The sequence below is a fragment of the Mixia osmundae genome, assembly GCF_000708205.1.
Source record: "Mixia osmundae IAM 14324 unplaced genomic scaffold scaffold_5, whole genome shotgun sequence".
Taxonomy (NCBI): domain Eukaryota; kingdom Fungi; phylum Basidiomycota; class Mixiomycetes; order Mixiales; family Mixiaceae; genus Mixia; species Mixia osmundae.
In genome coordinates this window covers 440,765-467,633 of record NW_014575559.1, presented here as the reverse complement: position 1 = coordinate 467,633, position 26,869 = coordinate 440,765, and the positions used below count along the sequence as shown (strand labels likewise).

Sequence of the window (26,869 nt, the reverse complement as noted above, 5' to 3'; positions counted from 1 at the left end):
CGCGTTTGAAAAAACCAAAGGCAATCGTCAACGTCAACACTGGCCTGCACCGTGCACCCGTCGAGATGAGTGCAGCCGCTGGCCCATCGCGAGGCAGTGGATCTGTCGCGTCCGGGAGCACGCCCACTTCACCGAAGAAGAAGAACAAGAGGCAGAGGGAGACCAGTGCGCCTGGCTACACAGGGCCTCTTGTGCCTACGAACAACGGCAAGGGCGGGCCAGTGAAGATGCCTCTGGTCATACGGTCGGGCTATGCTATACCAGGTGCAGCGACCAAGGTAGCCAAGCAACGTGCGAAGCATGTTGTGTCTCGCATGTCTACCTCGCAGACCGGACTAGAACCAGTGTACGATCAAGAGATCCTCAGGGAGTTCGGTGTGGAGATCGACGTCAGCACCATGTCAGCGAAACAGATCAGGCGTAAGCGGGACAGGATGTACAGGGAGCGGCAAGCGCAAGCAGATCTGCCGGCAGGCGGGAAATCCAATAAGCTCGTCATCCGCGAATTGAAGCGCCAGCAGAAGATGGCTGCTGCAAAGGCAGGCCAGGCATCATCTGGAAAGGGCCCGACTCCGTCTGCATCGGGCAGTAGAGAAGGCTCCAGCAGAAGTACGCTGGAGAGCTCACCACAAGGCCCGAATGAAGGAGAGGACGCGAAAGAGGAAGAAAGTGCGCGGCCTCCGAGGCGAAAGCGCGGGAAGAAGGCGAAGAGTGACGTGATCGATCTTGACGGCGAGAGCATCGTCGAATCAGTCCCGAAGGACAGTCAGGCTGAGCCCGACCCGATGTTTGTCGAGGATGATGCTGGCATGCCTGCCCAGGCTGCAGATAGGCTGGCCACGCTGCCTGCAGGCCTCCTCTCCAACTTTATGTCAGGTACAGACATCCAGCAAGCTTCTTCCGAAGTAGACCTATCAGAGCTAGATGGCATACCCGTCGAAGAAACCGGCGAAGCACCTATGCCTTTCGAGCACTCACTCCCGTCAACGCCTGCCGTGGCGCAGCAAGAGGCTGAAGCCGCTTCATCGCTCTTCACAATCGATGCAGAGCCTGCGCCTGTCAAGGGCAGCAAGACGACTGAACAGACTGGTGATCTTCTGCCTGATGAGATTCTTCTCGAGGCAAAAGGTCCGGTAGAGGAGATCGCGCTCGATGAGGGCGATATGAAGGGCATCATCAATGATGACAACACGCGCGCAACAGCTGTCAAGAGATACTATGATGACGAGGATGGACCTGCTCGACCGCGCAACGATACGGTCAAGTGCGGCAGATGCGGTGAACAGGGCCATATCGCCAAGGATTGCGAGCATCAGCAGTGCATGACCTGTGGCGCGATGGACGATCATGAATTCAGAGATTGTCCGCTCCTCAAGGTCTGTTGGCGATGCGGCAACAAAGGTCACACGAACGGTGTAAGCTCAAATCCTGCTTCGCTCGTTCGACGGCTGACATGAAGCTGGATTATCAGAAATGTAACATGCCGGTCGCTTCTCTCAGATGCCCACGCTGCAATCAGAAAGGTCATGCATCCGACAATTGCCCAACAATTTGGCGAGTCTACCCTGAACTACCGCTCGAACGACACACTGCAGCCAAACCCAATCCGTGCTGCTACAATTGCGGACATCGAGGTCATTTCGGCGAGCAGTGTCCCGAACCAAGAGGCCATCCCGTCGCTTCGAGCGATACGACCATCTTCACCTCTGGTCAGGCGCCGACGAGCAGACGTGCCCTACCGCCGGGACCTGCGCGCATGCCGCACCTCGTCAATGGTCAGCGAACAGCAAGACCTTTACAGTCTGTTGGTCAGGAAGATGACGGTCCTCTGGTTCGTCGGGTGAAAGGTCCACCTCGAAGAGACCAGCCGACTGGAAAGCCGCTGCAGATCAAGATGGGCACGCACAGTCGCTGGTCGGATGACCCGCGCACAGACGAGCGAGGTCAGCGGGATGCCATGCAAGAAGATGGCCGCTCAGGCCCAAGGTCTGCAAACGGAGGTGATACACGAGCGCCCGATAGAGCTCGAATGCCCTCAAGAATGCGTTCGCCGCCCTCCTACACTCGGTCGAACAATTATCCGCCTCGTCAGGGTGTGCGACAAGAGGCCAGCGCGTTAAGACCGCTCGCAGATCGTATCGGCTCTTCGCGAGAACATGGCCATGGCTCTGCACCGCGCCAGCCTGCAGCTCAGCGTGCTCGACCCATGCCGCAATACGAAGAGAACACGAGACAGCAGGAACGATTCCATCCTTATCGCAACAACAAACCATCGACGGACAACACCCCGACGTACACTGCCCCTCGCTATCGCGGTGGCTACATGTAGATGTTGTGACACTTATCGCAAGCTCGATTGCTGTCTGGGCGAGCGAGGCGCGTGCTGAGTTGTACGATCACTGCTTGCTCTACGTTGTACTGCTTGCTCTTGGAGTCGATTAGGAGCCAGGCTCCCGAGGGCGACGCGGCCATTGGCAGTAGGTGACGAGACCGCTCGCATCTTATTCGACTTGGCATGAGCAGGACTACCGTCGAGTTTGGAAGGTGCAGCATGACCGCTCGTCTTGTGAGGCATAAAGGCAATGACGACCTGTTGATGGCAATTCAAGGCAGCGTTGATACCGTGTCTGACGGTGTCGAGCTCTTGCGACTTGTGACGATCGCGCACCCAGACCTGAACGCGATGGCCTGCAGGCGCGCCGCGCAAGCTCACGATGGCGCCACAGATGAGGTTTGCCTCGCCATCGAGCATCTCGCCAACGCATGCGAGCGCGATGTCTCGCCAGACGATATCGAGCAAGCCAAGGTTCGAGCCAGCAGGACGGATGATGAACTTGCCGCCTTGGCTGTTGCTTGCATCCTCCCACTGGGGCTTGATGTCATTCTTGAAGAGATAGACATTCGAGTCGATTGAGAGCTTCGAAGGGGGTTTGAGCCAGTTGAAGTGCTGTGCAAAACTCTCGATCGTGTCGAACGTACCAATCTTGCGTAGTCCGGCTTCGAAGCTTTGTGTCGTGCCCGACGCTCGGCGCTCCTGACCGGCAGCTGCTCGCTCAGATGGGGAATCACTGTAGAGCGTCCTGTGCGTTTGCCAGTCAGCTGGCTATACGCGCCTGCATGAGCGACCGACCAGGAATGCTCGAGCGGATGTGGACCTTTGGGCAGGGTGATCTTGGGCAGACTGGGCATCGAGGTACGATTGCGCAGTGTAGCTGCCGAGCTGCGTTGGACGGGATCGGCTCGACCGGCGACGTTCATGCTCACGCTGCGACCAAAGCTAGCCAAGCTTGGGCGCGATCTGCCGGTCGGATACGGCACAGGCGGAGGTGGCATGAGCTCTGCGTCCGATTTCGAGTCTGTAGCGTCGGGTCGGATGTACACTGGTGCGTCTGCGCCACGGCCGAGTCCGATGCGGCCGTCTCGCGCTTCATCGCCCGCTCGAACGGCTTGATAAGGCTGAAGCGTTGCATCCGTGTGCGGCTGGCTAGCAGTGACCGGTGAGAGCAGAGGCTTACCTTGTACAGAGCAATCACTGCTGCTATCGCAGACGCTCGAGCCGACCGAACTACACGAGCCGTTGCGCTGTCGAGTCAGTACTGAAGGTGGGAGATGCAACCGACTAGCCGCGACCGGACTCATGGTAGCAGCCTCTGCTTTCGCTCGAAAGTCTGGCTTTGCCAGGCTGCGTCTTGCGCGTCAGCTTTGACTAGTTCTGATGAGATGTGTTCGTGACTCGCCTCAGAGCCTGGGTGAGGTCGGCGAGGCTAGGTGTACGTCTCATGCTGGACTAAGGAGCGAGGCGGATGACGAACCTAGCTCGCGCTAGGCTAGCGAGCGACCGAGGGCGTCGTCGTCGTCGAAAGCGCAGGGGCTCGACGCGCAGTGCCTTGATATGAGGCCAGTGTTGTTGCGGACAAGCAGATCATGGTCGTGCCAGTTCGCTGGGTTGTCGTTGAGAAAGATGACTGTGAACACGAGTGGGACAGCTACGGCTCGGTGCCACATCTCTGTCTCCATTAGAGTTTCAAGCCGGTTTCGCGCTGAATATCGAATTGGGCATCGTCGCGCGCCGGACAGGGCAAGCAGGCGTCCCATCGATCGAGTGACTCTGCCTTCGCGACAGCATCAGGATGGAGCTCAGGAAGATGTTCGTCCGATTGCGCAAGATGCTGTGAGCGGGCGAGCACTGCAAAGACAGCCATGTTCGACGCGCCGGCCATCGATGGAGTCAAGACGCAGAACCCGTTCCCTGTGCAACCTACAGGGCTTCTCCTTGGCTCGATGGCCGCCGCTGTGCTCTACGGACTGCACATCGGTCAAGTGCATCGATACTACACGCGCTTCAGGGAATCCGACAGCGCTGTCTATCACTGTTTTGTCGCTTGGGTCTTTTGCCTGAGCTCGCTACAGATGGCGGTCTGCGTGAGCTCGCTGTATCACTACTTGGTTTCCGGCATCGGGCGAACAGAAGTGTACGACTACATGTGGTACATGATCTCGGTACAGGACGGTCTGATACCGACAATGGCAGTCACGGCGCACGCTTTCTTTGGCTATCGCGTCTATGTCCTCACAGAAAGACGGCGCTGGATCGCGATTTTGCTTGGTATCATGGCACCCTTTACCTGGTGTGTCGGTATCACGCTCGCCGTCACTTGCGCCATCTGGGCCCATGATCCCGTCGTACCTCTGGCCGAGTTCAGAGCCCGAAAGATTGGTCTGCCTGCTCAAGTTGTCAGCATCAGCTGGCTCGGTCTGTCGGCGTCCATCGATGCCTTCATCACAATTGCACTCGTCGCCACGCTGCTCAGGAAAAGGACAGAATCATCTTCGACGCGAAGGACGCTGCGACGAATAGCAGCACTGACGATGGAGACTGTCGCACTGACTCACGCGGTGGGCGCAACCATGTGCTTGCTCTTCTTGGTCGCACCGGCCGCCCACAGAACCCAATCAAACGTCTTTTGGTTCTTGCTCGAACTGGTCACAGAGCTGTATGCCCTGTCTGCAAGCTGTCCCGAACCTCGAGCCCGTCCCTAGCTAACGCTCCGTTTTGAACTATAGATCTTGTTTACACTCAATTCGAGACGTCGCTTCCGACGTGTCTGGGAAGGCGAGCGATGGCTCGAGAAGCAGATGACCGGCGCGCATGGCAATATCGGCTCGTCCCTCGATTCGCAGTCACCTCAAGATCAAAGCATCGCCCTCGCACGGATCAATCTGGACAGCGAGATCTCTTTGCGTCCTGAGCACCCGCCAAGAGCTTCTAGCAGTCGATATAGGCCTCCGAGCTCGCTCTCCGATTCGCCCTTGCCCTCGCCGATCTCGCCTAGTCCCCTGGGCCAGACGATCAATCTGCCACAGATCACGCCTCCTGCAGCAGTGCTATCGCCAGAATCTCTCGATGCGGAGACCGACGTTTTTGCCATGCTGAGCGAGGGACCCCCTCAGCGACCTACGCTACCTTCGCGTTGGAGCAGACGGTCGCGCTCGAGCAACTCATCAACAACACAAAAACTGATCACGCCCCTACAAGGTCGATCGTCCGAGGAAATCGTTGTGAGACTCTATAATCCGATCCTTTGCAATTCGGCTGACACCTGAGCAGACGCTCGCGACTCTGCCCACACGACCGCAAGAGCCAAATCGACCGGCTCGTCTGATGATCACCACTGGGCGATCATCGCCCCCTTCGATAGCCGAGATTGCAACGCACGATCAAGTCTAGACGCATATCTGTTGTTGCGCACATGTGTACATGTACAACACTGCATTGCACGCATGCTCAGACCGACATCTTCATCTCGAGCTTCGGATGAGGCTTGTAGTCGGACACGACAAAGTCTTCATATTCGAAGCCGTCGATTGCATCGACAGTACGATCTCGCCAGCTGAACCTGGGAAAAGGCCGTGGTTCTCGCTCGAGCTGTGTTCTGAGCGCATCGACATGATCTTTGTAGACGTGAGCGTCGCCGAGCTGCATGATGAGCTCGTCGGGCTCTGTGGCCGTGACACGCGCGATCATGCAAGTGAGGAGCGCATACGAGGCGATGTTGAACGGTATGCCCAAGCCGAGATCGGCAGAACGCTGATACATGATGCAGCTCAGTCTCCTTCGCTCGCCGTCCCTTGGCGTAAGGTTGGACACGTAGAATTGGCAGAACATATGACAAGGTGGCAGCGCCATTATCTTGAGATCTGCAGGATTCCAAGCAGACAGGATTATCCTCCGATCGGTAGGACTGTCCTTGATCTTTCTTACAACTTCTGCGAGCTGATCGATCCCCTCGCCCGCGTAAGACACGCCATTCTCGCCCTCTACGCCTCTGTATTTCGCGCCAAAGTGTCGCCATTGGAAGCCATAGACAGGCCCGAGGTCGCCCTCTCTTCGCTCAGTGAGTCCTATTGAATCTAGATAGGCGCGAGAGCCGTTCCCATCCCAGATACCGACGCCCTTTGCCTTGAGAACTAGACCATCCGTGGAGCCTCTGACAAACCAAAGCAGCTCTTCGATGACGCCGCGCAGGAAGACGCGTTTAGTCGTCAGCAGAGGAAGCACACCGTCGCGTAACGAGAAGCGCAGAGAGGGCGGCGCGAACAGAGACAGCGTGCCTGTGCCTGTACGATCAGGCTGCAAGGCGCGGTCAGCTTACGTCGCAGTGAACCGTGCGTCAGGCTTACCCTGCTCTCGCCAGTCGCTATGACGCGATTGATCAGATCGAGGTACTGCCGCTCTTCGTGTGCGTGATGCGTGCCGTTCTCAATCGCCATGGTCAATGTCGGCGCGTGTCTGGAGAGCGAGCGTAGTCGGCCAGTCGCGTGCCAGTCGTGCCCCCCACAGCACCCGCAGTCCTAGTCAGCCCAGCTGACAGTGCATGACAGGCTAGCTGGCAGCAAGCAAGGCTTCACGATGATCGTGTCAGGTTGAGCTGGTCTTGTGAGCTCGTCATCGTCGACGATCACTGACCAAACCTCGCGGGAACATGGCCGAGATGTCACTTGGTCCTGCTGATCCGGCACACGGCTCAAAGGGCGGCTTGCCAGAGCTGAGTGAGTCGGCGCCAGACTCGCCTGCCATCACCATATCGGCATCCTCTCCGGCTCCGACCCGTAAAGCGGCGCCGAGCAATGAGGATGGCCGAACGAGCGTCAACAGCAATGGGAGCAGCGTCGAGTCCTCCGTTGACTTGCTCATCAAGATGCCATCTACATCATCCTCAGCTTCGGCGTCGACCGCTGCTTCTTCATCGACTTATACTGCCGCTCGATCGAGCCTCATGTCTGCTGAAGACCAGGCTGACGCAAGACCGCATGGGAAAGCCAAGGCAACCAATCAGGACTCGTCCATCTCCGAGCTGGAGATCTTACAGCCCGCAACGGAGACGCCCAGTCCGAATAGCTCGAGTTCGAGCTTCCCGATGACAAGGCGCCTACTGCGTAAAGCCTCAAACAGCTTGCTCTTTGGCGGACAGGTCAATTCTCTTTCGCCAAGTCCACCGACTCGCAACAGCACCCTCATGCCCGATCAAGCGATCAGGCCAGGCGAAGATGCAGAGTCCAATGAGCTCACTCCTACACCGTCTCTCAACGGTCACGCTGCTCACCATCCGGCGCGTACTCTGGACATACCCCAGGCCACGAACGACCGACTGAGCCAGTCCTTGCAACATTCCGCCTCGCCTCCCCAGCGTACAGTAGCCCAAATCAATGGCACCAGTACAGGCATATCCAAACACATGAGCGGCTGGTTCAATATGCTCCGGCCCTCACTATCTGCCGTCAACATTTCATCTCTCGCTAGTCTCTCGAGCCAGGGCGCTCCTGTAGAATGCCAAGCAGAACCTCGCATCAATACATCGCCTCCGGCTCCAGCAGTGAGAGCTTCGGCAGACACGCGGCCTTTCTCGCGTCGTCAGTCGTCTGCTCGAAGAAGAGACTCGTCAGACGCCGTGATGGTCTCCTCGTCGGTGCCAACCATATCGTCACCGCCATTACAGGCGTCTACGTCGAGCGTACCTGCAGCGGCAAGACAGCTCATTCCCAGTGCAGGCGGGCTCGACAGGATGTTCGATCGAGCTCTGCAGTATTTCCTCGATACCGATTCAAACATTGACAAGTGCGAAGACGATATCTGGCTCATGGGCGTCAGACACCAAGGCTACCGGCTCGTCGCAGAGTCAAGTCCGAACAGTAGACTTCTGCAAAGGCGCGACAGTGCAGCAACCGACGTTACTGCTACGACTGATGCGGGTAGTGCGACGGCCGATGCCCGACTCGAATCGCGGTTGCCCAAGAAGCGTAAGGAGAGACGGAAGACAACCAGAAGGAGCAAGGCTGGATCAATAGGTACTGCAGACGACCATCCGCGCAATTCGCCCAAGCTTGGCAAGGTTGGGCTGCTTTCGCCAACGTTCAGTACGCTTGCTCTACCTTTCAGGTCCAACTCTACTGTCAGTGTCGCTGCCAAATCAAGCGTGCGAGACAGTCGGCAAGAATCAGTCTCGCCGAGGATCTCAGAAGCGTCACTTCCGTCCAATTCTGCTAGCTCCTCACAAGGCTCCTCCTCGCCCGTCTTGTCAAGACATGCGGCAAATGTGCAAGGATGGCCACCGACGTTCTATGAGGACTTTACATCGCGTATTCAACTCACTTATCGAGCTGGGTTTCCTCCGATACCTACTACAGTATCGAACGGACCCGCAACAACGGCATTCAATGCCGTGTTGAGTAGCCTGACCGGCAGAAGCCCCTTGCAGGCCAACGATGGCCTGTCAACCGATGCGGGCTGGGGCTGCATGCTCAGGACCGGTCAGAGCTTGCTCGCTAATGCGCTCGCCTTTGTACATCTCGGTCGAGGTGAGGCAACTGTCAATGTCGACGTTCCGTATACTCATCAAGTTGTCATTCAGATTGGCGCAGGACATGCTCCTCTTCCGACGAATCGCCTGATATCCCAGAAGAGTCAAGATCGCTCGAGCACTTTGAGACGTATGCTCGGCTTCTTACATGGTTTCTCGACGATCCTTCACCTCTGTGCCCTTTCTCTGTGCATCGCTTTGCTGTCGTTGGCAAGGAGCAAGGCGGCAAGGAGATTGGTGAATGGTTTGGGCCGAGCACAGCAGCAGGCGCGATCAAGTAAGCACAACTTGGATCAGCTTGAAAGAGACGGATCACTGATGCAATGGCAGACATCTCGCCAGCAATTTTGCGCCTGCCAATTTAGGCGTAGCAGTATCAGTTGACGGCACGGTGTATCGCTCAGACGTTCAAGCTGCAGCCAATCCACCCTTCTCGGAGCCTGCCACCGCAGGGCGGCAAGATCCTGCGCCGTCCGTTCGCACTAGCTGGCAGAGGCCTGTTCTCATCCTCATCAATGCTCGCTTAGGCCTTGACAAAGTCAATCCGCTCTACTACGAGAGCATCAAGGCTGCTCTATCGTTCCCTCAATCGGTCGGCATCTCCGGCGGCAGGCCAAGCTCCTCGTACTACTTTGTGGGTGTCCAGCAGAACTCAGTCTACTATATCGATCCACATCATACAAAGCCTGCCATCCCCTTCCGACAGCCGCCTCCAGATATCGCAGCTCTGGCGGCAGAGCTGCCTCTAGACATTCACTCGCCGCTCAATGCATGGCAAAGATCGCTCGGCGATAGTCTGCCTCCTACGCCTGGCGCCGAGCCGCCTGCTCCAGACGAGTGTGACGACGCCACTCGACTGCGCGCATGGTTCGCCAACGAGTATGACGAGACTTGCTTTGGGTCCTTCCACTGCGATCGCGTGCGCAAGATGCCCTTGTCGGGTCTCGATCCCAGTATGCTCATCGGCTTTCTCTGTCGTGATGAGGCAGATTGGGACGATCTCCAGAGCCGGGCAGGCGAACACAAGAGCATCTTCCATATTGCCGAACAAATGCCAGCTTGGCTGCGGTCATCCGCAGGCTCGCTCACGGACGACAGCGGCAAGCTGTCTGCTAGCCCTTCTGGCCTCGAGAGTCTTTCGGAGCCAGAAGGCTGGGATGATGCTTCTAATGCTGTGCCGCGGGAAACCGTCGAGGCAGAGTGGATGGCCCAACAAGTCTCACCGAGCAAAGGTCGCACGCGCGCGGGCAGCGTCGTGCAAGACGAGGCATGGCACCCTCAGTCGGAATCGCCAACGAGGACGCCCTTGCAGCACAGTGAGACTGTCCGCCCCTCGAACGATAGCATGCTGGGCACCATCAGATCTGCCAGCACGACTCATGCCGATCTGTCCTCACATGCCGACGAGACGGTCACTGCTGACGATACGAGCTTGGAAATTGTCAGTTCCGCTTCGCCGGAGCGAGGCGTACCCCATCGGACATTGTCCGCCGAGAGAGCGTCTGCAGAAGATCTACGCGAGGACTGGGTGGAGACGGACCATCCTGGCCTGTCTGCACGACAGGGCAAGCCACCCTTGCGATCGCTATTACACGAACGCAAGGCGGCGCTGCAGGAACGCAAAGCGCGACGAGATGCGAAACGCGAGTCGAGGCGGTTACGCAAGGCCGAACGGCATAGCAAGCGGTACTCGCATAGCAACAAGGGCGAATTAGTGACTGGGACCGATGCCAGCGCGGCCAGCTCGTCCTCTGCAGCGGCGAGCTCAGACACGGATGGATCGCTGCTCGAAGACGGAGATGAGGAGCTGGACGACTTTGTGTTGACTGCGAGTACATAGCTATGTGTATTCAATGTTGTGTGATGCAATGGATCATGTTGTGTTTGTACAACCGGGCGCACGGGGCCTAGACGAGGAAGCTTTCGCCACATCCGCAAGAATCCTTTATGTTTGGATCTGTTGGACATGTCAGCTCTGTGCGAGTCAGAGACATGGTGCGCTCACTGTTGAAGACGAATTTGGCGCTGAGCCTGTCCTCTGCCCAATCCATCTCGCTCCCGATGATGCTGAACAAGGCTTTGCTGTCTATGACGACTTTGACGCCGTCTTGCTGAACGACCTCGTCGAACTTGCCTGCCTCGTCGACGTACTCGAGATGGTATGCCATACCTGCACAGCCCTTGTTCCTCACGCTGATCCGCAGGTACTTGGGCGCCGAGGGATCCGACAGTAGATCCTGCAGCCTGACCACCGCATTCTGCGTCTACAGACGATCCGAGTCAGCACAGCAGGACACACACCCGAGGATGCAGTGCTGACCAGTGTGAGTGCAGCCTGGCGGGCTTTGAATTGTCTTGGCTCTCGCTTGGCCGGCTGACTCGGATTCGGTGGATCTGAGCTCGGCTTGATCTCTGCCACCGGGGCGACATTCGAGGGGGCCATCGAAGAGAGCGAGGCTGTCTGATCGATGCTCAAGGCTCTCATCTTGCCCTTGAAGGTCCGTCTAGCCTGGCTGCTGTCTGTGTGCGAGCGCAGGTACGGCAGACTTGTTGCTGACGTAAAGCGATGATGAAGGACCATCTCTGCCCTCGCAGTCGCCGTCCAGGGTAGCTGAGACGTCGAAGCGATCGCATTGCTCGTCGTCGCCCGTCTCATCGATGCGCTGATGCCGCTCATCGCCATTGTATCGACTCGTGAAAGCCAAAAGGGGTCGTCAACGGGGCAGGGCGCAATGTCAATCGACTTTGTTCGCGCGCGATCGTCCTCGCTGCATTTGCCACGATGTCATCATACAGTGAGTCTCCTGCCGAGTGCAGCAAGCGATCAGGCTAAAGCGTCGTAGCAGACAGCGTCTCACTGCGCAACAGCCTCGGCGTCTTCACCTCCGCCGCAGGCATCCATCAGCTAGCGAATTCCTATCTCTTCGGCGTCACCGTGTGGCACACTTTCTTCAATGGACCGATCGCCTACAAGACTCTTCCCCGCATGCAATTTGGCAATCTACAGAGCAAGCTGTTCCCCGTCTACTTTGCATCGGCCTCTGCAGCGGCGGCGATCGCGCTCGCTACATTCATCAAGATCCATCCAGAGATTCGCTCCTCGGTCTGGTCGTTCAGTAGAGGCCCCACCTTCCAGGCTTGGACGATAGGCGCAGGCGTACTGCTACCGTCTCTGCTCAATTGGGCTGCTATCGGGCCATGGGTGACCGGCATCATGTTCGAGCGCCATCGTCTCGAGAAGAGAGAGGGCAAGGCCTACACCGATCCCGAGCCATCGGAAGAGATGAAGACGCTCAATAGCAGGTTCATCACCGCACACAGTGTGTCGAGCATAGTGGTGCGCAGCTCTGCCTATGATTCAATCAGAGACTGATGTTGCTAACAGAACTTGGTCGTCGTCATTGCTCTTGCGTGGCACACCGCATGGACGGGCGCCAACGGAGTATGACCATGTGATGACAGTATGTATGCATTATTACGCAGAGAAGCACTGCATCGCTCGCTCGTGGATCGACTCATGCGGCAACAGTAGATGCGCAAGGAGTCCCTGCGCCCCACTCTTTCGAAGTCGTTCGATGGGCCTCTGCTCATCCTCCAGTGACCGGCACCTTCAGGGATCGGTCCCTTGGTGGGACGTCGTCAATGAACAGTAGGGACAGCCTGCGCAAGCCGAGTATCCTGATGTTCGCTCATCGCTAGCGATATCGCCAGATCGCCAGATGCGACAATCTAAGCCTCTTCGCAAGGCTGTTCTTGTTGATGTATGGCTCCTCCCGTGATGACTACGAAGGGACCATCTCCTCATCTCCCATCACGTTGAGCCACTGATCGCCCAACTCGAGCTTGAGAGCCTCAATACGCTGCCTGAGCGCTTCCGGTCCTTCGCCCTGTTGCTCATTGACCGCAACAGCAGCCCGAGCCGTCTTATTGTTCGCACGGCGAGGCGCTACTTTCTTTGCAGTAGGCTCGAGAGCCGAATGGACAGGGGCCGTTCGCGTCGGGCTGGTCGGACCTATACTTTCGAGTCGAACGATGCGGGGTGGCCTTCTCCTCTGCTTGCCGAGCGAGTTCGCTTGCATCGGACTGACAGCCATATCGATCGTGCTCGCAGTCTGTGGAGGCGAAGTCGCATACTGACCAGGCCGACTGGGCCGGATCTGCCGCAATGCTTGCCTGTCCGTAAAGCTTGGCGCGGCACCATCGAGCTTGAGTGTCAGCGCGCCACCGGTCCGGCTTTCTCTCGCAAAGGTCTCAAAGCAGCGCAATCGCCAATCAGCTTCTGTCCGCACTAGTGGGTTGTTATCGACCCAGAGCTCTACGAGGTTGGGCAGAGGTGCCAGTCGGCCCACTTCTGACGAGTCTTGAATGCCATTCGAGCGCAGATCGAGTCGCTCGAGTGCCAGCAACCGCTCCAGGCCACACAGAGAATCCAGACGATTGTTCGCTAGATTGACTGTAGTCACATTGCCAAGAATACGAGCGATACCGAGCAAAGAGTCAATCATATTGCCACTGAGATTGAGTGTCTGAAGGCAGAACATATCGGCTAGACCTGCGCAGTCACCAAGATCAGCTTCCGATATGCCGCAGAGTCTTTCTGCATACCATCAGGTACTGCCACGAGAAGGTTATCAGAAAGATCGAGGTGGCGAATGGAAGCGAGATGCGCCAGATCCATGGGGACGAACGTTAGATAATTCGACGCAAGCGACAGATACCGCAAACTCGACCAAGCAGTCTGCTTCAACCTCGCTGGTGGTACAAGCAATGGAGTGGGCTCAGAAGGCAGCGCAGATGAACGACGCTCCCTCTCGACAGCTTGCTGACGCTGACTTGATACGTTAGCAGAGTGTTGATCCGACAAGACCTTGCCTATAAACAGATCCGAGATATCCTCAAGGCCGGTACTGATGAGACTAAGCTGAACGAGTGTGTCGGCAAGCCTGTGCCAGCCTGCAAAAGCGCGTGGATCAAGGTCGCGTATTGTCAAGCGCTGCAAGTTCTTGAACAAGCCAAGAGGCACGCAGAGTTCATCAGGCAATGTTTCGAACGACGTGATAACTCTGTGTGATGGGGAAGACCCAAAAGGCGCCATGTCAAGTGCCGGCAAGACTGTGCAGGCAGCATAGAGATACTTGAGATCCGCGTCGAGTGCTTGTTTGCCCGTCTTTTCGCTATCTCTGCCGAACCAAGAACTTCCAAAGGTATACGAGGACAGGCCAGAAGCCATTGACATCTTATCCGACTGATCCGACGCTCTTTGTTGTGCTTCCGTGCCATAATAGTTGAGCATCCGGCTCGGCGTCGTTTCCCACGGCCGATCAAGGTCTTCGATGCCCGGCAGACTGTCGCAACCGTCAAGTCGAAGAAGGAGGTACATGAGATGATGCGGATCAAGCTTCAATGGCGGTACATCATCGCGGTTCGTTCGGACAGGCGGCGCAGCTGCGACCGCGCCGAGTGTAAGGTAGCTGACGACTGTGGAGCCATGGCTCGGCGCTCGTGCGTTTGCCTGCCTCGTCTTTGCTCTCCTTTCGTACTGCTTGATGTGCTCGGCCAGTCGATGTACGTACACATCACCTTCCATCACATGGGAGCGCCTGCCCCAGGTGGTGACGCGCGGTGACGGGGGACCAGTCAGGCCGGTCAGGCGCGTCGTCGTCAACGTTTCATGACAAGCCCAGCCAGAGTCGCGACTTGCCGGCAGAGACCACGAACGGCAAGAAGATGAAATAGAAAACAACAGGGTATAGGCCGTCGGCATGCCGGGATCGCATAGGCTCGCTATTTGATCTCGTATTGACCGAAGATATGGGTGACATCAGGCCATTCGGACTTGCCGCCCTTGACTCTCGCTTCGCCGACCTTTTCACGCTCTTGCCAGTACTCGAGCATGCCGTCGGCGCCGCGGAGAGGTTGCCAGTAACCCTCTCCAGTGTCTGGCTCCTTGGTCTGCAGTCCGATGAATCAGCAGCATCAAAGTGCGTACGAGATCGACGTACCCTCTTGAACCATCGCGGCTGATGTGGCGGCAGCTGCCCTGCCTCACGCTTCTTCTTCGTCTCTCGTTGGAGGTTCTCCTGCAAATCGTTCACATGAGCATATGTGCATGCCAATGCACGATCGATGCCTACCATTTCGGTCTTGAGATCATTGGCGCGTTCGAAGCGACCTTGCTCGAATTCATGCTGGTCTGGTCTAAGTCTGCAATCGGTGGGTGGTAGCCATGGCTTGAGCGTGTCATTGATATCGTTGAGCGTGATAGCATAAGGTGTGAGATTGAAAGGCATGTTCGGTGGCTTGGGCGAGTTCTTCCAGAGCAGGATGTACTCGTCGCTGTCGCCTGCGATGCTGTCATCAGGCTTCAGGTCGCCTTGGCCTGCGCCAGATCTGCGAGCGACGAGCTGACTGTTCCAGCGGCCAGCGATCTCCCATGCGACAGCGCCTGATGCCGTCTTGACGCAGCCTTTGAGCTCGCAAGCATCTTTGCCTCGCCATCCACGGGGTTTGAACGTCAAAACACAGGTTTCGCCCGTTCGGTGGTTTGTGATCTCCATATCGCCAAAGTGATCGATCTGAGGCGTGCCCATCAGGAAGTTGCTCACACTCGTCGTCACTTTGCGCCAGCTGTAGTGCTCGTGCACCTTGTCCGGCTGAGTCACTGATGCTGGCCAATCTGGACCCGTCGCCCATGCCTTTGGAAGGTTGAGTGTGCAGTGCGCTGTACCTGTCGGTCGGATTTCAAACGACTTGCCCAGGAATTTCGACTTTGCATCGACCTCGCCGAAATACGACCAATCGGGGGATTCCGCAATGCAGGCGCTGATCGGCGGATGATGACTAACTTGTTCGCTGATATAGCGATAGTGCCGCTCGAGACGAACATATTCGAATGTCTCTGACAGCATAGGGTTGAAAGGCTTGGCGATACGGCCAATTGTGCTGGAATAGTTGCTCATCGCAAAGGCTGCAACATAGGCAATGCGTTTGCTCGACTCGCGTTCTGTAGCCGCGGCGTCAAGACATTCCGCAAACTCCATATCCTCTGCCATGCGCTGCAACATAGAAGTGGGCTCGTTGAAGTAGACAGGGAATGCTGCGAGCGTACAATAGCCTCAGCACACGCAAACCGGGCTGAATGCTCCGGGCTTACAGATCTTCGTCAGGTCCTTACCAATGCTTCCCTTGAGAATGGCCCATAGACTGACAGGCGGACGATTGTCATTCGTGATGGGAAGCGCAGATCTGAGCTGCTTGTATCCACCATACTGCTCATCGGCCTTTGCTTTCATTTGATCAGGCCAAGCAGGCTCCTTCTTCTCCGTAATGATAGGATCTGCTCTGATCTGAACGGCACCGGCCTCGATAGCCTCAAAGAACTCGTCATCGTCATCCTCTTCGTCGCTGTCCGAAACAACCTCATCGACTGCCTTTGATAGGTCTTCGGCTGGAATGACAGGCATGATCGAAGCTCGTCTGGGACGACCGCTGACGTCAGAGAGGGCACGGCTCGTTCGCTGCAAAGGCTTGAGATTGGGCCTTTCGCCGCTGTCTGGCGAGGCTACAGGCGTGTCATCGGATATCCCTTGCTGCGAGCCAGTCGGGACAAGTGCGCCCGTGTTGACGCTCGCCCTGACCGACTTGAGCACCTTCTTCTTGCGTGAGTTGTCGAGGGCGACGCGCTGCAGTTCTTGCTCCATCACCGCATGCTGAGCAGCAGCTTCGCGCATATTCTCTTCCCAGAGCTTCTTCGCATCAATCTCGCGCTCGAATCGGCGGGTCTGCCAACGCTCGCGCTCCTTGACTTGATCAAAATGTTCTTCAATCATAGCGTTTGTCTTGCGAACAGACTGGACAAGGGCGTCGCGCACTTCGCGATTGTCCGTCGACACCGTCAATGCAGCGAGCATCTGTTGCGTCGCCTCGGCTTGCGCTGTAATCGAATTCTTGAGCAACTCGAAATTCTCCTCGTGAGGCGGTAAGCCGGTACCATCGCCATCGCCATTGAAGGTGTCGTCATCCGCAAGGATACTGCCAGCGTCCGCATCGTAATGTTGCGTGCCCGCAGGCTGATTGTCCGAGTCATCGCTGCCATCACCCTTGCGACCTTCGTCGATAGTAGGCGCGATCGAAGGCGGATAGGAGCTGCTGCCCGAAACTGCGCGTGACATGTCCGAGAAGCCATTAGAGCCATTGGTAGATGACCTTGCAATGCTCGCGTGTTGCTTCAGATCCTCAATCCAGCGAGCTGCCTGGACAGGATGATCCGCCTTGAGGAATAATTTCGGATATTTGCCAGCTTTGTTTGAGACCTCGAATCGCAAACCATCAGGTGAAGGACCAACAACGCGAGCGATACCCATGTGTATGCTGCCTCTTGAAGCCTTGCCTTCATCGTCCTTGTGACGATAGTAGGATAGCGTGCCATTGTCGAGAACAAACCAGCGTGCCTTGTAGCCGCGCGCCATGTTAGTCCATTTGGACAGATAGTCGCTCCTTGCAGGCAGAGCTTGCTGACCCACGAGACTGTTCTGACCGCCCGTAGAAGCAGAGGCGAGGCCACCCGTCCCAGCCTTGAGTGATCGGCCTTCGGCAGCGGTGACCTGCTTGATCCATGCCTTGATCTTTTCGTCCTTGGTGCTGTCAGCCGGTGTCTTGTTCTTAGCATCGCGCACGAGTAGATCTGCTCCGAGTGAGTGACACAGCCTAAGCATCTCGAGATCGCGTCGACGAGCAGCTGTACTTCCGACGTCAATGATGTCAGTGAGGATGAGAGTGGAATGGACGAACCCTCATGAAGCAGTGTGATGCCGTTCTTGCCACCGAGCTTGGCTCTGAAATCGATGCAAGCTGCGCGAGGACGTTCTAGAAAGGCGTATAACGTCTCCCGGGCAGGCGAGCGATCTTCTGCAGTATCTTTGCTCGCACTCTGCATTCGAAAGTGTGAGTTGCCCGTATGACCAGCATGTATGGAAGAGGCAGATGATGCTAGGCCGCTCGAAGAGCTATTCTCGAGATATTTCGCAAACAGATCGAGATAAGTCGCATTGAATTGGGATCGGGACATCTGGATGAGATTCGCTTCGTCTGGTCCTTTGGCGACTTCGAGACAGGTCTTGCCGGTCATGTCTCTGATGGTATCGTCTATGTCAGGTTGCGCAAGCAGGACAGCGACGACATCCTGTCGACCTGCGCCGGCCGCGAGATGTAGCGGCGTGGCTCCGCAAGCATCCTTCACATTGAGGTCAGAGGCGCGTTTGGCGAGTACAGTCTGCACGACGGGCACTGCGCAGACCTATCAGATCTCGTGAAGAGGCTCTCAGATACAGGTGAACCGACGTTTTGCGCATCTTACGGTAAGGTGCAAAGGTGTCGTCTTGCCATCCTCGGGACGATAGGTCGGAAAGCTGGCGAGGACGTTCTGAAGAGCAGCGGTGTCGGATGCCTTTTGCGTCTCGCCAAGATCTTTGAGGACTTCCAACAGCCTGAACGTCCTTAGCGATTCTTCTGGTCCGCCAGGTACATTCATTGCAACTTGTTGGGCAGCATGACCGGCTCCTGGAGCAGAAAAGCCCGTCGCTGCTTTGCTTGCCATTGAGAGTTGCTCTTGGGTGAGCGAGTCGTCTACCAGATGCGTTTCCGAGCAAGGCCGGAGCGCAATGGGCGCAGCGAGTGCTGTGATATCAGGCTGAGTGGAACGTCTGCGAAGGGAAGTCGTCCTCGCTCTGCCCAGGCTGATCTTTATCGTCGGCTTGCTCAGATCAAATGGGGCAGCGTCGGTAGCGTGACCTGGATCTACTGACTTTGCTTGAGGATGCAGAGGCCGCAAGAGCTTCTTTTTGAGCCTACTGGATGTGGTTCTAGGACTGTCTGGTGGTGAAGTGGCAGGTCTGTCGGGTTCGAGCAGACTCAAGTCGAGTTGGGGTTTGGTGACTACGCCATCGATGTCATTCAGAGCGGGTTCGGCGTAAATATCCATCGATTCGCGCGGCGAGCCAGGTATAGACGGCAGAGAGGGAGTGACCGCAAGAACGGGCGAAGGACGACGGGGTTGATGAGGATGAGCCGTCAAGGTAGACAATTTCGTCGCCATTGTGCGCCGCGAGGGGCAAAAGCAGGCGAGCGGTCGTCGACGACGGACGAACGAGCAACGGCGTGATGTGTGACGTCGTCAAGTCGAGCGAAGAAGAGCAGCAAGGAGGAAGATCTGGTCAGCTCTGGTCCTTGTAGATGTGAGGTAGGGCGCGCGCGCGGGCGGGGAGATGAGACATCTTGCCGAGAGGAGCTCCCATGACAGCAGCCGATGTTGCGCTGTTTCATGCGCTCGCTTGACCAGCGATGACTCAGCGAGTCGACAGGGGTCATGGCCGAGCAAGATCAGGCGAGCGAGCAGATGGGCAGGTAGAGATAGCGTAGGATAGATGGCAGGGAATCCACTCACGCTTGGGCTGCTACACTGCGTCAATCAGAAGTGACAGGCTCGGGAGGGGATGGATAGCGTGAACGGTGACAGAAGCTAACGCCGAACGAGGCACGATGCCGGTCACTGATCTCGCTTACAGTCGAGTGATCTGACCGCTCCGCACGTTCGCGGCGATAGACTGTCAGTGCGCACGACGGTGCCGTTCAAGCTGGCGATGCTCGTCTCCTGACGCTCCGGACCTCTCGTGAGCTATCGGTCTCCGCTGTTGCGCTACAGATTTGGCCAGGCACTAGCTTGGCCACCCCCCTTCTCGTCATCAACGATCGAATTGGAAATCGCTCGGTCCTGCCACGCGCGCAAGCACAGCTAAAACAGTTTCTGACGTTATCTATCTCGACCACGACCACGACCTCAACAAAAGGCTCTACGATTGAATACGCACAATATGCGGGTTGAGAACGACCTGAAGCTCATCCGAGGTACTGCTCGCTCTGAACTCATTCCCATCGGACATGCTTCGTGCTCGCCGCCATCGTCTTATCGTCTTTCCACGTCATCGCCGCCGTCCAGCCCGCCTCCTCGGGATAATCTTCGCTTGTGCTGCTCTCGCCCATCTACACATGCGACTGCAACGAGGTCGTGGTCGATCGATGAATCAATCGAGAAGACAATCGAGCGATGGGAAGATGATGCAAACGCGTCCTCCGCGAACGCTCTTTCGCACTACCAATCTTCGTCCAGACCTCAAACCACACACATCGTTCCGTCTTGGCCAGCAGATGAACCCCTTTTTCGTGAGATCGATCAGACTGCTTTCTGGCGTGCAAAACCTCCTCAAGCATTGCCATTTGCCCGACCTGGCTCGCTGTCTCAATCCGATGAGCAGCCTCAAGTCACAGTAGGATAGCCCATACATCATATACCTTGGGCCGCTCAAGCTGATGAAACATGCAGTCTCGTCAGCAGACCAGATCCATCTATGAAGATCAGCACACACGTGCAATGCCCACACCTGCATCTGCCTTTTTGCGCATTGGGACGCCCTTTGCGGCAGGGTCAAGCTACGAGTTGAACAATGTCCTTGCGCTCGAGCAATCTCGAAACGACTCGTACACTGTCGATCTACCCATGAGCACACCAGATGGATCGGCGCCTTACACTCATCAAATCATTGCTGACTCACAAACCTTTGCGGCTGAGCATGCGCCTCATGAGTTCAATATCTGGCAAGATTGAGTCATTGCATGATGGTGCCCGAGGCCTCAGGTTGTGTCCGTTTGCCGTGTTCCGTGTGATGCGCCAGGCTATCTGCTATTTATTCGCGAGGTTGGCTATAAGTTCGCGTGCACCTTAGCCTGGCGTGACAGCGAAATGGTCGATGATGGTCCGCTCTACAGAGATCCGTGGGCCAGGAGGAACGCATGGAGAACTCACCCTGTCTTCAGCAACCGGCAGATGTTCAAAGTAGGCCCCGGAATGCTCTCGTGCGCTTGCTGGACAGCTAAGACCACCCGCAGAACCTCTTCCCTGGATTCGGTGTGCCGTCGTCGCCGGACGTTGTCAGGAAGAGCCCAATGCTGACTCTTCTCACAGGCATAGCAGTCGTTGCGTTCGCTGCCTTTGTGGGCATAGACAACCTCATTCATCCGTCCAATATGGAAGCCATCAGGCAACAAGCCCACGAAGCGACATCTGGGTTCGTCGATCTTTTGCTAAGCTGTCTTGCATCGGCTGAATGCTGCTTTGCGAACAGGCCAACGCTAATGGACTCTATCAAGGCGGCAAGGGAGGGCAAGCCGGCCAAGAAGGAGTGATGTATAGACATGCATACTCTCATGCTCGTTGTCTGCGTTTGGCTACAACAGGCACAAAGATGTCTCTTCCTCCTTCTATGGACAAGACCAAGACCGCCTCTGACTGGATATCTAGACCTGTCCAGTCGAGCGTCGATTCATCGAGCGCAAGCTCTACTTCTGCTCGTTCTTCCACCTCGAGCGTTGCGCTAGTGGGATGCACCTTTAGCCAGTCTGGGAAAGGGGTTTCGCCTTCTATTACCGGCTTGAATGCCACGTTTGCTCGAGCGGGCGAAGTATTTTGAATGGCAATTCGCATTCTTGGCTTGGTGCGAACATCAAGCTCGACCTCCTGACTCGGCAGTATGCTCACATCTGGCAATATCTTGTTGTCCAGTTTGTTCATCTCGACAAGAAGTGCGTCCAGCGTAGCTCGTCTCTTCGTAGGATCTTCTCGCTCGGTTGAGAGCTGGAAACGTGCAAAGACAGGTTTATGATCACTCAAGATGACATCTGACCGGCTGGCATAGCTGATCAGTTGTACATCGCGAGCTGATTGCCAGAGGATGCGATCGGTCCAAGCAGGCGCTCTTTGCTTCAGGCTACTGTCAAAGTCGTTCGATGCGATATCATACTTGTAAGTGGGTCGGAAGCGATGGAACTCTCCTTCTTCGTATCCGTCTAGCGTCCTCTGAGCTCGTCTTTCGATGCTGAGCTGGTCAAAGCCGGCAAGTAGTACGTTATCGCCAGCAGCGAGCAATCGCTCGATCTCTTCACGCGGCAAGTCGATGCGGTAATTGAGGTCGCCAAAGTAAAACGTCGTTACTGTGTCTATACTTGCATCCTGATGAGTGCTGGGCCACCGCTGTGACAGAGCGCGCATGATCGCGAGCGTATCTTGATGTCGGCGCTCTTTCGCTTCGGCAAACTACCTTGACAACTTTAGATCTGAGTAGAGCACCAAGGTGGATACTACGTACAGCCGCCAGATGCACGTTGACAAAGAGGACAGGCGTCTTGTGGATCCTATGCGGCGTGTCAGGTTCAGACTGAGCAGTCGAGCGGCAAGCGCACGATAATCTGATGGCGCTCGCGCCTTTGTTGCCGCCCACAGATAGCAAGCCAGTGGGTACAGTGGTTGTCTCGATCTCGGAGAGTGCAGATGCGAAGGAAGGCCTCGCAAAGAGGACGAGCCATAGGCCGACAAGCTGTACTTGGGCTACCTGCACACCTTTACGCGCCTCATCAGATGATGCACGCGCATGACGATACCCGATTTGCCTGCTCATATTGTTCGGCGGTGGCATTGTTGACGTTCAGCGCAGCGAGAAGGGCTGATGACCATGCTAGCGAGCGATGCGGCGTGTAGCGCAACATGGCTTCACTGCTCGTGTCCATTTCTTGCAATCTGCCTCGGCATGAGAGCTGATAATGTCACTATGACTTTGGACGCACCCAAGCACGTGAAGCTCTACATCTCGCGCAGCTTTGTCGAACAGAGCATCAAGCTGGCCGGGCTGAGGGAGTGCATTGGCTACATTGAACGAGGTGATTTGGATGCTGACGGTCTCGGGGATGGTGTAGTCTGACGATTTGGCCTGGAGTGCGCTGATGAGATCGATGCTCATCCTTCGATCCATCGTCATCTGCCAGTCCTGCGACGAGAGTGGGATGACATTCGGCCTCGGTCAGGTCGACTGATGCACTCACTGATTGGCGCGTCATCTGGCACGCGTGGCACGACGCAAGGAGGAAGCAAGCAAGCAAGCAAGCATGCCCGGCCTGGTCCTGTCTGCACCGCCTGCGCCCGAGGCATCTGATTCCAGCCTGGGGACATACTACCGAGCCAAGATCGAGTCACTCTCGCTCACGGTGAACCAGAAAGCGCAGAACTTGAGACGACTGGAAGCGCAAAGGAATGCGCTCAACGCACGAGTGAGACTGCTCAGGGAGGAGCTCCAGCTGCTTCAGGAACCGGGCAGCTATGTCGGCGAGGTCGTCAAAGTGATGGGAAAGAAGAAGGTGCTCGTCAAAGTACAGCCAGAGGGGAAATATGGCAAGTCCAGCTTGTAGAACTCGCCTTGTAGGTGCCGATCTGAGCTGGGCAGTCCGAACAGTCGTCGACTTTGCACCCAACATCGATCTCAACGAACTCAAGCCCAACCTCAGGGTGGCGCTCAGGAGCGACAGCTACCAGCTTCATCAGATTCTGCCTAACAAGACTGATCCCCTCGTGGCGCTCATGAGTCAGTCTGCCCCTCTGTCCACGTCAGATCACCATACTCACGGGCGATGCAGTGGTCGAGAAGGTGCCCGACAGCACCTACGAGATGGTGGGCGGTCTGGACAAGCAGATCAAAGAAGTCAAGGAGGTCATCGAGCTGCCCATCAAAGTACGCGTCATCATCCTCGCGCGCTCCTCCTCATCCTCACACTGACCATCGCGTTCCACCCTAGCACCCCGAGCTATTCGATTCGCTCGGTATTGCTCAACCCAAGGGCGTGCTACTCTACGGACCGCCGGGCACGGGCAAGACGTTGCTCGCACGCGCAGTGGCACATCATACCGACTGTCGCTTCATTCGCGTTTCCGGCTCGGAACTCGTGCAAAAGTACATCGGCGAGGGCTCGAGGATGGTTCGAGAGCTGTTTGTCATGGCAAGAGAGCATGCGCCCAGCATCATCTTTATGGACGAAATCGATTCGATCGGCTCGTCGCGAGGAGAAGGGGGCAGCAGTGGAAGCGATTCTGAAGTCCAGAGGACGATGCTCGAATTGCTCAACCAGCTCGACGGTTTCGAAGCGACCAAATCCATCAAGGCGAGTCTCTTGATACCGAACAGGCGTCCTGTACCGGAGCTGACGATAAGGCTACAGGTCATCATGGCCACCAATCGAATCGATATCCTCGATTCTGCACTCCTCCGCCCTGGACGTATAGATCGGAAGATCGAGTTCCCACCTCCCGGGTTAGCCTGATCTCATCCATTCTCCAGCTCGCACTGACTCGACAGTCCCAGCCCGGAAGCTCGTGTTTCGATCCTTCGAATCCACTCGCGCAAGATGTCCCTGCAGCGCGGCATCAATTTGCGCGCGCTTGCGGAAAAGATGGGCGCTTGCAGTGGTGCCGAAGTACGCGGTATCTGCACCGAAGCAGGTCAGCGTCCTCGTCTCCTGCTCGTTCAGGTGCTGACCGATCTTACGCGGGCAGGCATGTACGCACTCAGAGAAAGACGTCAACACGTCACCCAAGAAGACTTTGAACTCGCCGTTTCCAAAGTGCTACGAAAGAATGCGGATGCGAATACGAGCACGAGCAAGCTGTTCACATAGCCTTGACTTATCAAAGGCAGGCTTCACCGCTTGGCTTTGGATGCATACTCTACAAAGCCTTGCTTGTCTCTGACGCTGATACCTACCCGCTTGAGCTTGGCGAGCGTGCTCAACCGATCTGCTAACTCTTCCCATCTCGCTGCCGAAAGATCAATTGACTCGTCTGACGCCAAGCGGCGGACGGAAACCTGCCGCCAGGGCAGGGGAGCCAGACAGATCTGAAAGACGCTCTTTGCGAGCGAGACAGTTTGGTACGCTTCTAGCTTGACGGGGAGAGTGACAGTCGGGCTGTATCGACTCGGCGCATCGTGCTTGAATGCGATGATATGAGTGACCGTTTTGGGCTTGGCGCGCACATCTGTAAAGTCGGGAAAGCGTAGCAAGCAGCGATTGTTCGACGTCGTCGCCTCGGGCGAGAATGACAATGCTCGTCGTGCGCTAGTCTGACATGACGTCAGATCAAGCAAAGGCGATGACGGTGTTCTCGTAGGGACTGAGCTCGTTCTCCACAGTGCGCCGAGTAAGGTAGTGCGTTGGAAGCCGAGCACTTTTGACTGATTGCCTGATGCGGGCGTTGAGACGACAGGGACGACGTAAGAGGGCGCGAAAGCAGCGGCGAGCCAGAGTAAGTCGACAAGCGAGCTAGCGTTGTAGGCGATCAGATCGGCTGGTCCAGGCCGCTTGCTCGACCAATGCCGTCCTTGTCGTCTTTGCAAGCTCACCACCTCTGAGCCGAGCCTGAGGAATCCCATCAGAAAGAGCGCATCCCGTGCTCGTACTCTCGTGTGCCATGTCTGCCACACTCCCAGATCGGCAAAGACGAGCAGAGGCAACTCGACGAGTAGCGCGTATTGGACCAGCATGCCGAGCAATAGCGCACATTTGATGGCTGCGCAGCCGAGGAGGAGAGGACGTAGCAACACGCTTGCTTGTGCGTCATCGCTGCCGGGCGCGAGAGCTCCTACAAACGGCGCAATGCCTGTCCCAGCATCCTGTGTGACTGTTCGTCAGGCAGCTCATAAGCGTGAGACAGTGAGCAGACTGACTCGCCATTTGCTGAGCCGCTCCATCTTCTTGACTTCATGAGTCGTTCCCGGGCGTGTTCTGCGACAGTCTTGGCGTCACAAGGCCGGTAGGGAGAGTGAGGCGTGTCACAGGGACGGTCGACCTTCCCAACCTGTCACGCGCGCGGTTGGCGTTGGATGTTGCTCCCTCGTTGCGAGCGAGCAAGCCGGCGGCTCCCAGCATGTCATCGAGGCTGAGGCAGACCTCATCGAGCAGCGAGTTCACAAAAGATTGTATCAATCTCGTTCGCCTCGTGGATCGACTAGAAGCAGGCTATGTGCCTTCATCAGCAAGCGAGCCGACCAACTTATCGACCAAGCGATCACTACCTCGCCTCAAGGAGATCTCCAACTTGCCTGCTGCAGATCGGTACTGGAAGACACAGTCTGAGCTATCGGTCAGTCTGGCCGGTCGTGGTCGGGCTGTTGATGCTCAGTCTCGTGTGTGACACGATGATGTAGACAGTCGCCTATGCACGCTCACTTCAAGAGCGGCTTACCCAAGAAGCTGGACCAGTGCTCGTCTCCAGGCAAGCGCGCCTATCTGTGAGTATAAATAGGGGTCAAGCTTACAGTTGGAATCGTTCTCTGCAGTCGATCAGGAGAAGTGAGAGATCCTCAGCTGAGCGACATTGCTCGTCGACTCGCTCTCATCGAATCACGCATCAAAGAACTCCAGCTCGACCTCAAGCCGCCAGAGTATGGCCAAGCCAAGCGTCTACGGCCGGACTTCCTCAAACCTGCAGAACCGACAATGCCCCAGCTTCTGCCACCGCCGCCCGTGAGCGTCAGCCCGAGCGCGACGCTCAAAGAGGCTAGTCCCTTTGGCGACACCACCACGCCCAACAGAGCTTCGCTAGATCAAGGTCTGATACATGTAGAAGATGCTGTACCTATACCCGAAGCAGATGGTCCTGCGGGCTCGACGGCAGTTCGAAGAGCGACGCTGGCCAGAAACAGGAAATCGTCGCAATACGGTCGCGCCGAGTCTGCCAGCACAGACGGTATCGACACGCTGCTCTCACATCATAGAGAGCTTCAAGATAACCTGACAGAGGATCTCTCGACGATGGCCCGGCAGTTGAAGCTCAACACCATCAACTTTGCCAGCGTGCTCGAGAAAGACAAGAACGCCATCTCTGAAGCGGAGACCAAGCTAGAAGGCAATCTCGGCAAGATGAAGCAACAGAGCGGCAAGCTGGGTGCTTACAAGAAGAAAGGTGGCACGACCACTTGCTTCATCATCGCCGCAGTCGCTCTGGTTGCTATTGCCTGGTTCATGATCTTTGCCATCATTCGCATCACCCCAAAATGATGGCAGTCCTACGAGACCTTACAGGTAGCAATACAGCATACAATGTCGTGACAGTTCCTGGTTGTACAGAGTACATGCATGAG

At 56.5% G+C, this 26,869-nt stretch overlaps 15 protein-coding genes across 15 annotated transcripts; 8 read left to right on the top strand and 7 right to left on the bottom strand.

Moving 5' to 3' along the window:
* Positions 1 to 1,645, top strand: L969DRAFT_445390 (uncharacterized protein). Its single transcript, XM_014712520.1, has one exon. It carries the CDS (start codon positions 66 to 68, stop codon positions 1,455 to 1,457), a length of 1,392 nt encoding a protein of 463 aa, XP_014568006.1. The 5' UTR covers positions 1 to 65; the 3' UTR covers positions 1,458 to 1,645.
* Positions 1,646 to 2,341: 696 nt separating this feature from the next.
* L969DRAFT_94472 (uncharacterized protein) lies at positions 2,342 to 3,781 on the bottom strand (the record flags this gene model as incomplete). Its single annotated transcript, XM_014712519.1, has 3 exons — positions 2,342 to 3,080; positions 3,131 to 3,682; positions 3,738 to 3,781. 3 exons carry the CDS (start codon positions 3,779 to 3,781, stop codon positions 2,342 to 2,344), a joined length of 1,335 nt encoding a protein of 444 aa, XP_014568005.1.
* Positions 3,782 to 3,958: 177 nt separating this feature from the next.
* On the top strand, positions 3,959 to 5,835 carry L969DRAFT_87362 (uncharacterized protein). The gene is made up of 2 exons (XM_014712518.1): positions 3,959 to 5,007; positions 5,065 to 5,835. Exons 1-2 carry the CDS (start codon positions 4,201 to 4,203, stop codon positions 5,602 to 5,604), a joined length of 1,347 nt encoding a protein of 448 aa, XP_014568004.1. The 5' UTR covers positions 3,959 to 4,200; the 3' UTR covers positions 5,605 to 5,835.
* Positions 5,786 to 6,771, bottom strand: L969DRAFT_17325 (uncharacterized protein; the record flags this gene model as incomplete). The annotated part of the gene is made up of 2 exons (XM_014712252.1): positions 5,786 to 6,631; positions 6,682 to 6,771. The coding sequence occupies 2 exons, from the start codon at positions 6,769 to 6,771 to the stop codon at positions 5,786 to 5,788; spliced, it is 936 nt and encodes a 311-aa protein (XP_014567738.1).
* Positions 6,772 to 6,827: 56 nt separating this feature from the next.
* On the top strand, positions 6,828 to 10,746 carry L969DRAFT_74527 (uncharacterized protein). Its single transcript, XM_014712517.1, has 3 exons — positions 6,828 to 8,856; positions 8,910 to 9,135; positions 9,189 to 10,746. Exons 1-3 carry the CDS (start codon positions 6,984 to 6,986, stop codon positions 10,696 to 10,698), a joined length of 3,609 nt encoding a protein of 1,202 aa, XP_014568003.1. The 5' UTR covers positions 6,828 to 6,983; the 3' UTR covers positions 10,699 to 10,746.
* Positions 10,703 to 11,589, bottom strand: L969DRAFT_87360 (uncharacterized protein). The gene is made up of 3 exons (XM_014712516.1): positions 11,179 to 11,589; positions 10,864 to 11,122; positions 10,703 to 10,815 (listed from the first exon to the last, which is right to left on the bottom strand). The coding sequence occupies exons 1-3, from the start codon at positions 11,539 to 11,541 to the stop codon at positions 10,766 to 10,768; spliced, it is 672 nt and encodes a 223-aa protein (XP_014568002.1). The 5' UTR covers positions 11,542 to 11,589; the 3' UTR covers positions 10,703 to 10,765.
* Positions 11,590 to 11,640: 51 nt separating this feature from the next.
* Positions 11,641 to 12,557, top strand: L969DRAFT_94467 (uncharacterized protein; the record flags this gene model as incomplete). The annotated part of the gene is made up of 4 exons (XM_014712515.1): positions 11,641 to 11,653; positions 11,705 to 12,195; positions 12,244 to 12,300; positions 12,342 to 12,557. 4 exons carry the CDS (start codon positions 11,641 to 11,643, stop codon positions 12,555 to 12,557), a joined length of 777 nt encoding a protein of 258 aa, XP_014568001.1.
* An 83-nt stretch (positions 12,558 to 12,640) lies between these two features.
* L969DRAFT_17321 (uncharacterized protein) lies at positions 12,641 to 14,445 on the bottom strand (the record flags this gene model as incomplete). Its single annotated transcript, XM_014712251.1, has 2 exons — positions 12,641 to 13,410; positions 13,464 to 14,445. The coding sequence occupies 2 exons, from the start codon at positions 14,443 to 14,445 to the stop codon at positions 12,641 to 12,643; spliced, it is 1,752 nt and encodes a 583-aa protein (XP_014567737.1).
* Positions 14,446 to 14,642: 197 nt separating this feature from the next.
* Positions 14,643 to 18,951, bottom strand: L969DRAFT_17320 (uncharacterized protein; the record flags this gene model as incomplete). The annotated part of the gene is made up of 6 exons (XM_014712250.1): positions 14,643 to 14,810; positions 14,861 to 14,938; positions 14,993 to 15,954; positions 16,012 to 17,595; positions 17,649 to 18,143; positions 18,198 to 18,951. 6 exons carry the CDS (start codon positions 18,949 to 18,951, stop codon positions 14,643 to 14,645), a joined length of 4,041 nt encoding a protein of 1,346 aa, XP_014567736.1.
* A 734-nt stretch (positions 18,952 to 19,685) lies between these two features.
* L969DRAFT_87356 (uncharacterized protein) lies at positions 19,686 to 20,544 on the top strand (the record flags this gene model as incomplete). The annotated part of the gene is made up of 1 exon (XM_014712514.1): positions 19,686 to 20,544. A coding segment is annotated over exon 1 (457 nt), but the record flags the coding sequence as incomplete, so codon positions are not given.
* Positions 20,230 to 21,095, top strand: L969DRAFT_49402 (uncharacterized protein; the record flags this gene model as incomplete). Its single annotated transcript, XM_014712513.1, has 5 exons — positions 20,230 to 20,495; positions 20,649 to 20,745; positions 20,799 to 20,817; positions 20,875 to 20,977; positions 21,035 to 21,095. The coding sequence occupies 5 exons, from the start codon at positions 20,230 to 20,232 to the stop codon at positions 21,093 to 21,095; spliced, it is 546 nt and encodes a 181-aa protein (XP_014567999.1).
* A 19-nt stretch (positions 21,096 to 21,114) lies between these two features.
* Positions 21,115 to 22,714, bottom strand: L969DRAFT_94464 (uncharacterized protein; the record flags this gene model as incomplete). Its single annotated transcript, XM_014712512.1, has 5 exons — positions 21,115 to 22,002; positions 22,055 to 22,100; positions 22,149 to 22,297; positions 22,356 to 22,482; positions 22,530 to 22,714. The coding sequence occupies 5 exons, from the start codon at positions 22,712 to 22,714 to the stop codon at positions 21,115 to 21,117; spliced, it is 1,395 nt and encodes a 464-aa protein (XP_014567998.1).
* Positions 22,715 to 22,847: 133 nt separating this feature from the next.
* Positions 22,848 to 24,407, top strand: L969DRAFT_48515 (uncharacterized protein; the record flags this gene model as incomplete). The annotated part of the gene is made up of 6 exons (XM_014712511.1): positions 22,848 to 23,134; positions 23,175 to 23,320; positions 23,373 to 23,467; positions 23,532 to 24,043; positions 24,095 to 24,231; positions 24,286 to 24,407. 6 exons carry the CDS (start codon positions 22,848 to 22,850, stop codon positions 24,405 to 24,407), a joined length of 1,299 nt encoding a protein of 432 aa, XP_014567997.1.
* Positions 24,408 to 24,430: 23 nt separating this feature from the next.
* On the bottom strand, positions 24,431 to 25,526 carry L969DRAFT_74510 (uncharacterized protein; the record flags this gene model as incomplete). Its single annotated transcript, XM_014712510.1, has 2 exons — positions 25,454 to 25,526; positions 24,431 to 25,399 (listed from the first exon to the last, which is right to left on the bottom strand). The coding sequence occupies exons 1-2, from the start codon at positions 25,475 to 25,477 to the stop codon at positions 24,431 to 24,433; spliced, it is 993 nt and encodes a 330-aa protein (XP_014567996.1). The 5' UTR covers positions 25,478 to 25,526.
* A 115-nt stretch (positions 25,527 to 25,641) lies between these two features.
* Positions 25,642 to 26,786, top strand: L969DRAFT_103318 (uncharacterized protein; the record flags this gene model as incomplete). The annotated part of the gene is made up of 3 exons (XM_014712509.1): positions 25,642 to 25,869; positions 25,934 to 26,001; positions 26,066 to 26,786. Exons 1-3 carry the CDS (start codon positions 25,654 to 25,656, stop codon positions 26,784 to 26,786), a joined length of 1,005 nt encoding a protein of 334 aa, XP_014567995.1. The 5' UTR covers positions 25,642 to 25,653.
* Positions 26,787 to 26,869: the final 83 nt, after the last annotated feature.

What these genes read in the sequence shown, in the direction of transcription:
- L969DRAFT_87362 (XM_014712518.1), top strand. Translation starts at nt 4,201, where the DNA reads ATGTTCGACGCGCCGGCCATCGATGGAGTCAAGACGCAGAACCCGTTC. An exon ending in CAGAGCTGTATGCCCTGTCT is followed by an intron (nt 5,008 to 5,064) that starts GCAAGCTGTCCC and finishes TTTGAACTATAG; the next exon opens with ATCTTGTTTACACTCAATTC.
- L969DRAFT_74527 (XM_014712517.1), top strand. Translation starts at nt 6,984, where the DNA reads ATGGCCGAGATGTCACTTGGTCCTGCTGATCCGGCACACGGCTCAAAG. An exon ending in CTTTGTACATCTCGGTCGAG is followed by an intron (nt 8,857 to 8,909) that starts GTGAGGCAACTG and finishes GTTGTCATTCAG; the next exon opens with ATTGGCGCAGGACATGCTCC. An exon ending in ACAGCAGCAGGCGCGATCAA is followed by an intron (nt 9,136 to 9,188) that starts GTAAGCACAACT and finishes ATGCAATGGCAG; the next exon opens with ACATCTCGCCAGCAATTTTG.
- L969DRAFT_445390 (XM_014712520.1), top strand. Translation starts at nt 66, where the DNA reads ATGAGTGCAGCCGCTGGCCCATCGCGAGGCAGTGGATCTGTCGCGTCC.
- L969DRAFT_87360 (XM_014712516.1), bottom strand. Translation starts at nt 11,541, where the DNA reads ATGGCGATGAGCGGCATCAGCGCATCGATGAGACGGGCGACGACGAGC. An exon ending in GCCAGGCTGCACTCACACTG is followed by an intron (nt 11,123 to 11,178) that starts GTCAGCACTGCA and finishes GATCGTCTGTAG; the next exon opens with ACGCAGAATGCGGTGGTCAG. An exon ending in CGCCAAATTCGTCTTCAACA is followed by an intron (nt 10,816 to 10,863) that starts GTGAGCGCACCA and finishes CATGTCCAACAG; the next exon opens with ATCCAAACATAAAGGATTCT.